Raw genomic sequence first — 7,500 nt, forward strand, 5'->3', positions numbered from 1 at the left:
TGACTTGCGTCTTTTTTAAGAGGTTTTCCCCCCCACCATCATAAAAAAGCGAAGACTTTATTTCTCTCTCGGAAAGAAAGAAAGGAAGAAGAAAAAAAAACATCTTCAGAATTCTACCAAAAAACTCCAAAAATAGACATTATTTTTCTTCCACAATCCATACGCCATCAACACGGAACCTCTATTTATATATATAGATAGATTTATAGAACCCCAGAAGGCAAATACAGAAGGATTTCCCCCCACAAAATCATCTCTTTTATATTAATAATCGACGGGAATTTTCTCTCTCCATCAGGAACGGAAATTTGCATACATAAGCGGGACTTTAATTCCTCGTCCTTGGAAAACGAACATTATCGAATCTACTGCGTTTTTATTTATATTATTGGAAGGAGTTTGTTCACGCGAGAGAAAGAAAGAGACGTAGAGAGAGGTTTACCCCTCATTGTGCTGATAATTACATATGCCTAAAGCGAAGACCATAAACGAGGAATAGAGAGAGAGAGAGAGAGAGAAAGGGAGAGAGATAGAGAGGAAGAAAATATATAGACCCTTTTATATAAGAAAGCTAATGAGGCTTTAAATGTATTGGTGAATTTTTGGGTGAATAGAGACCGATAGAGATAAGACGAAGAAGAAGAAATTTTTAGAAAGTACAAACTTGTGACGAAGAGAGCCAGAGAGGAGAGGAGAGAAGAGAGATAGAGAGAGAGAAAGACATGAAAAATATTTTGGCGTCGCGCGAAAATATCGATCCGCGAAAAATTGTGCTGCAGCTGGTGACGGTGTAGCCTCGCACGGGGTCCCACTCGCGTCCCTCATGGCTTTTCATGAGGGAGGAGGTGAAAGAGGAGGAGGAGAAGAAGAAGAAGAGGAAGAGGAGGAGGAGAAAAATCCCCCTCGTGTGCTGGTGGCTTTGTGTGTGTCTCTCTCTTTCTCGTTCTCTTCTTGCTGCGTGTATTTTCTTTTTTTTCTGTCTTGGTGTTCTGTTTTTTTTTCGTCTTTTTTGTGGTGGTTATTTTCTGTGTCGTTTCGTTTCGTCTCACTGCAGTTCTTCTTTTTTCTACTTTGTGTTTCTGTTCGGTTTCTCTCTTTTTCACTCTCCTCTCCTCCTCCTCTCCCTCTCCCTCTCCCTCTCCCTCTCTCTCTCTCTCTCTCTCTCTTCTCTCTCCTCTCTCTCTCCTCTCTCTCTCCTCTCTCTCTCCTCTCTGTCTCCTCTCTGTCTCCTCTCTCTGTCTCCTCTCTCTGTCTCCTCTCTCTGTCTCCTCTCTCTCTCTCTCTGTCTCCTCTCTCTCTCTCTCTCTCCTCTCTCTCCCTCTCTCTTCCTCTCTCTCTCTCTCTCTCTCTCTCTCACCTCTCTCTCTCTCTCACCTCTCTCTCTCTCTCCCCTCTCTCTCTCTCTCACCTCTCTCTCTCTTTCTCTCTCTCTCTTTCTCTCTGTCTCTTTCTCTCTCTGTGTCTCTCTTTCTCTTTCTCTGTCTCTTTCCTTCCCTCCCTCCCTACCCTTCCACCCCCCTCTCCCTCTCCCTCCCTCCTCTCCCTCCATCCCTACCTTCCCTCCTCTCCCTCCCTCTCCCTGTCCGTCTCTCTACTTTGCTCCCTCTCTGCCCCCCCTCTCCTCTTCTCCTCTCCTCTCCTCTCCTCTCCTCTCCTCTCCTCTCCTCTCCTCTCCTCTCCTCTCCTCTCCTCTCCCCCTCCCTCCCTCCCCCTCTCCCTCATTCTCATCCTCTCTCCTTCCCCCTCCCCTATCATTTCTTCATTTCTTCTTGGTTATCTCACTTCCAACATGCAAATAATTTCTTAATATTTCATGAAAGGGGGGAAACCTTACAACATGCAAAGTCTTTACACTATTATGATCTTCCTACATTCTCTCTAAGATCGCCTAAAGGCCTTACCGTGAAATGAATGTGGGGGAAGAGAAACGGCTTCTATTTTTAAAGTGAATACAATGTGATCTTGTAGATATAATGGAACTCGGAAAAGGCGATCGTTATATAAGTATATGCGACGATGAATTTTACTTGGAAAGGGGGTCGTTTATGTTTTGGTCAAATGGGGGGGGGGACGAGAATGTGATTTATTTTTTTATTTGTTTTTATTATTAATAATTTGGAATATAATAAGTAAGAACGGAAAACAATACCATTCGTTTTTTGTGTGTGTGTGGTGACTTTCTGTGCAGGACCGCAAAGGAATACAAGTATATATTTACAGCAATTCTTTCTCTTTGCAAAAGTGTTTCTTAACTTGTGAAGTAGACGTGAAATTCTGGACATGGTAAACAAGTACATTTTTCTATTGTTCTTGTTACATCTTTTGATCTTTTTCTTTTCTTTCGTCTCTCTTCCGTGGTCTTTTCCATTTGGCTCTCCTTATGTAGTGAAAAGGGGGTAGATACGTGAGCATTCCATGACCTGAGAGAGGTTATTTTTAGATGGTTCCCCCCCCCCTCATGTACACTGGGGCTTCCTTCCCCCTATTCTCTTCTAATTTCCTTCTTTTGGTTGTTTCTTCTTTTGTTTTGCTTCCCCCCCCCCCTCTCTCTCTCTCTCTCTCTCTCTCTCTCTCTCTCTCTCTCTCTCTCTCTCTCTCTCTCTCTCTCTCTCTCTCTCTCTCTCTCTCTCCTCTCCCTCTCCCTCTCCCTCTCCCTCTCTCTCTCCCTCTCTCTCTCTCTCTCTCTCTCTCTCTCTCTCCCTCCTCTCTCTCCTCTCTCTCCCCTCTCTCCCTCTCTCCCTCTCTCCCTCCCTCCCTCCCTCCCCGTCTCCCTTTCTCATTCAATCTCCCTACTTTCTCCCCGTTCTCCCCTCCCCCTTTCTCTCTATCTCCTCTTCTTCCCACCTCTCTCCCCCTTTCACCCTCTCCTCCCCTCCCCTCCCCTCCTTCTCTCCCTCTCTCCCTTTCCCCCCCTCCCCATCTCCCCCCACCCCACCTCTCTCACATTATTTAAATCAGATCAAGACGAAAGTGCAAACGTACAAGTGTTCACAGTCCTCGGCTCGGTAGCACGATGAGAATGCAAAAGATCGCAGTAATGCAGGGTAGGGTAGGGGAGGGGAAAAGTGTGTCAGTATAACGTGGAGACTTAACTGTTTACAGAACCAGTGTTCCTCGTTATGTCTTTGTTTCCCTTGTTTTTGTTTTGTATGTTGGGTGTTTCTATGTATATATATTTCTTTATAAGTGGGTGGTTTGGGAGGGAGAAGAGAACGTTTAGTTCGACTCGGCTGTAAAGTGTTCCATGTTCAAGAATGTAGCTTGTAGTGGGGTATAGATAACGTAGATTTATTATAGTTTTTTGTAGTTCTGTATATGCTTTGAGGATTATTTGATAGTATTTTGCATATTGAAGTCCATTTTGCCGTACGAGTTGATAGGAAGAAGTTTTGGATTAATATAGGTTTGGAAGAATATCTCACCTTTAATGGGCGATCTAAAAACGGAAAATGGCGACACACGTCTTTTTTTTTCTTCTATTTTTTACATATTTGCATTTAATTTTTATTTTAAAGAAAGGTGAGGTTAATTGGGATCATGATACTGTCGCAATTCAGTTTTTTTTTTCTTCTCATTAACAGGATACGAGAAACCGAAGAGGAAAATGGAGAGAAAGATTAATAAAAACTGAATTAACGAGAGAGAATTTGTAAATTTGTATAAATGATTTGCAAAAGCTTTTTCTTTGCTTTAAGTGCATTTTTTGTTAAATATTATGGTAATGAATTTTTGTTTTAATTTAGATTTTGTATATATTGTGTTTGTTATTATTATAATATATATAATTATATATATTATATATATATTATTATAATATATATATCTAGTATATATTATATATCTATATTATGATATTATAATTATAGTTGTTAGTGTTATATAGTTTATATTATATATATATATATTATATATATATATTAATATATATTATATTATATTATATATATTATATATATTATATTATATTATATATATTATATATATTATATATATTATATATATTATATATATTATGTATATATATAATATATATATATATATATATATATATTTGTATATATATATATATATATATATATATATATATATATATATATATAAATTATTTACACACACACGCACACACACACACACAAGTGGGTTAAGTGATCTAATTTCTTTTCTGTATTTTTGAGAAACGTGGTCTTTTTGGATGTTCTTTGTTTTCCCTGTAGGCATTTTGTTCTAGTCGTATCCCTATTGTTTATTAGTTGTAGTAAAAAAAGTGACTTAGAAAAAGAATATATATGCGTTAGTCACGCGGTAAAAGTCGACTGATAAGATACGAAGGTAGAAAATTATTTTAGATTATGCTTTATCTGGTAAATGAGTAACATTCTGATTGAGACTGTGGGTGGCCTTCCCCTTCCCCCTCCCCACCCCTCCCCTCCCCTCCCCTCCCCTCCCTCCCCTCCCCTCCCCTCCCCTCCCCTCCCCTCCCCTCCCCTCCCCTCCCCTCCCCTCCCCTCCCCTCCCCTCCCCTCCCCTCCCCTCCCCTCCCCTCACTAACGAAGTCGAAGTCGTAGTCACGTTAGGAATTCGGACGAAAGCCTCCTCCATAACTGGGAGCTTCATAAAAGAAATTGTATTTTTTTCCATTGCATTTATTTATCTATTAATTTATTTATTGGAATTGGTAATGTGGGTGGATTGGTTATTTTGCTTCTAACCTTACTGGAAATGAATTAGAATTGGCCAGTCGGGTTAAATAACGCCATGTTTTCTTTAGCTTAGTGAATTTGACATGGAAATTGGCCCTAAATAATCTATTTCTTTGATTAAACTGCTCTTTCTATGGTATGGTGTGTATATTGTCAACGTCAGTCCTTTATATTATATGTCTATTTCCCCCTCTTCTGTTCAATTTTATTTTTCTGCTTCTGCATTATACTTGTCTGTCACTTTTATCTATCTTTTTTTTTATTTTTTTAATTTTTTTTTTTATCAATTGATCTGTATGTTTGTCTTTATCAGTTTATTAGTAGATCCAACTTATAATCTGGTTATCTCTCTGTTGATAAATCTGACCATAAATATCTCTTAATACATTATCCTCTCTCTAAGGCTATATAATCAGCTGATGATTATCTGATCTGCTTTTTTGTCTGTCTGTCTGTTTGTGGGTCTTAGCTCACTTTTTGTTGTTCATTTATTGACCTCCCTTTGTCTGTCCTAGCCTATCCTTTGGCTATATAAATATTTCTGTTTGTGTGTTTTTCTTTGTATGGTTTTATTGCTGCAACTTCCATCTCCATCTCTTTGTTTACAGCTGGTCTTCTGGCTTGGTTTTATCTCTGTTTTGTCTTTACCAGGGCTGTCTGTAAAAAAATGGGTTTGTTTTTTCTCTCTCTTTGTGAGATATGAGGTTTATTTCTACAGTTTATTTCTCAGGCTTTCTGTTATGTCCATCTAGAACTAATCAAGACTATTTTTGTTGTTTACTTGTAGTCATCAGTCTGTTGTGCATTTTATTGATTGTATTTTGTTTTGTTTTACCTGAAGTCATCAGTCTATTATATATATGTTGACTCTTTTTTTATTATTGTTTGCTGTTAGTCATCAGTGTGTTTATTTATTAGTATATTGTTTTTTCACCTTAAGTTATCATTATGTTCTGTAGCCTTAGTACCAATACTGTTGTTTTTAGGCGTCTGTTTTTCCAGTTATAGGATTCGGTTTATATTTTTAAGTAATCTACGTGTTAGTTATATCATGTCATTTGTTATTAAGCTGTTAGTTAGGTGTTTGGTCCTCTGTTTACATTTATTTATAGTTTGTAACCTGTAGTTATCTCACTGTTAGTTACCTTTTGTAATTTTCTTACTTTTCTTTGTTTTGTTCTTGTTTGATTACCCTCACATCTTTGTCTATGCTGAATTGTGTCTCTGTCCTGTTTTCAGGTTATAGAAGCAATTTTTATGTAATGTTTTCAAATCTGCCTTATCTTTCTGCGTCCATTTGTTCATATATCTATGGTCAGTTGTCTATAGGCTTATGTCTCTCTCTCTCTCTCTCTCTCTCTCTCTCTCTCTCTCTCTCTCTCTCTCTCTCTCTCTCTCTCTCTCTCTCTCTCTCTCTCTCTCTCTCTCTCTCTCTCTCTCTCTCTCTCTCTCTCTCTCTCTCTCTCTCTCTCTCTCTCTCCCTCTCTCCCTCTCTCCCTCTCTCCCTCTCTCCCTCTCCTCTTGCTACACATTCTGTGAAAATAGAAAGTTTAGGAAATTGTGAAAGTAGACATTGCAGTCTCTGGAATCTTGAAAGAATGTTAGATATAGGAAATCTGTGAAGTCAATGAAAATAGTAAAGTGTGTAATTTTCTTCCATGTCTATAGATTTTCATTTCATTTATCTTTGTTAATGCAATCTCTCTCACTCACACTCTCCCTCTCCCTCTTGCTCTCTCTCTCACTCACACTCTCCCTCTCCCTCTTGCTCTCTCTCTCACTTTCTCTTACGCTCTCTCTCTCTTACATTCTCTCTCTCTCTCTCTCTCTCTCTCTCTCTCTCTCTCTCTCTCTCTCTCTCTCTCTCTCTCTCTCTCTCTCTCTCTCTCTCTCTCTTGCTTTTGTGATTTCCTGTGACCTGTTCCTTAAGGCTTCCTTTCTTCCCTTTGCAGAGCCATGGAGGAGAGCCACTTGAATCCACAGGGGGAGGAAGAGGAGGAGAAGGAGGAAGGGGAACTGGAGGACGGAGAACTAGAAGACGAGGAGGAGGAGGAGCCACAGCAGCAGGAAGGGAGCGGGAAGCAGGAGGAACCAGCGCAAGAGCCGGAGGACGGAACGGCAGCTGCAGGGGGCCTCCAGGGTAGCTCTCCTTCCCGGCCGAACCACCACCACCACCATCACCACCACTACCACCATCACCAACAGCAACAGCAACCGCATCATCATCAGCACCAACAGGAGGAGGACAAGGAGGGAGGCAAGGAAGGGGAGCTCGGGGCCGAAGATGGCCCACTAGCGGAGGGGGACCACAAGGGAGAGGAAGAAGGGAGGAAGAGAGAGGTGAGGATGGCTGGGTCTGGAAGAGGGTGGAAGAGAGTAGAGGGAAGGTAGTGTAGAGGGAGGAGGGAGGAGGATTGCGAGATGAGGAGAAAGGCGGAAGAGAGGGAGAGGATTGAATGAGGAAGAGGGGGAAGGGGAGAGAACTTTTTGCTCTTTATTTATTCATTTTTCATTGATATATTTATTATCATTATTATTATTATTATTATTAGTATTTTTATACTTACTAGTTTATGGAAAATTAAAGTATGAATAATTTTTTAAAAATAATTAAAATGATTAGGATTGGAAGTATTTACACAAAGAGTTCCCTTTGACAGTTGAACGCATCAAGTACACTGAATAAAGAAAGAAAATATCTCTGCATTCAAGTAATAGAATAGGCCTCATCATTGCTTTTTCATCTGATATGGATTAGTGCATCATTTATTTCACTATGAAATGAGACATAAAACCATTC

The 7,500-nt window shown here is 39.8% G+C and overlaps 1 protein-coding gene across 1 annotated transcript in view; it reads left to right on the plus strand.

The window, feature by feature from the left end:
• LOC119573373 overlaps nt 1-7,500 on the plus strand; it is a 17,582-nt gene that overhangs the window by 386 nt on the left and 9,696 nt on the right. The window contains exon 2 of the mRNA XM_037920589.1: nt 6,653-7,040. Coding sequence (XP_037776517.1) covers nt 6,657-7,040 — 384 coding nt within the window. The 5' untranslated portion in view covers nt 6,653-6,656. The remainder of the gene's footprint in view (nt 1-6,652; nt 7,041-7,500) is intronic.

Source organism: Penaeus monodon, chromosome 5 (genome assembly GCF_015228065.2).
Source record: "Penaeus monodon isolate SGIC_2016 chromosome 5, NSTDA_Pmon_1, whole genome shotgun sequence".
Taxonomy (NCBI): domain Eukaryota; kingdom Metazoa; phylum Arthropoda; class Malacostraca; order Decapoda; family Penaeidae; genus Penaeus; species Penaeus monodon.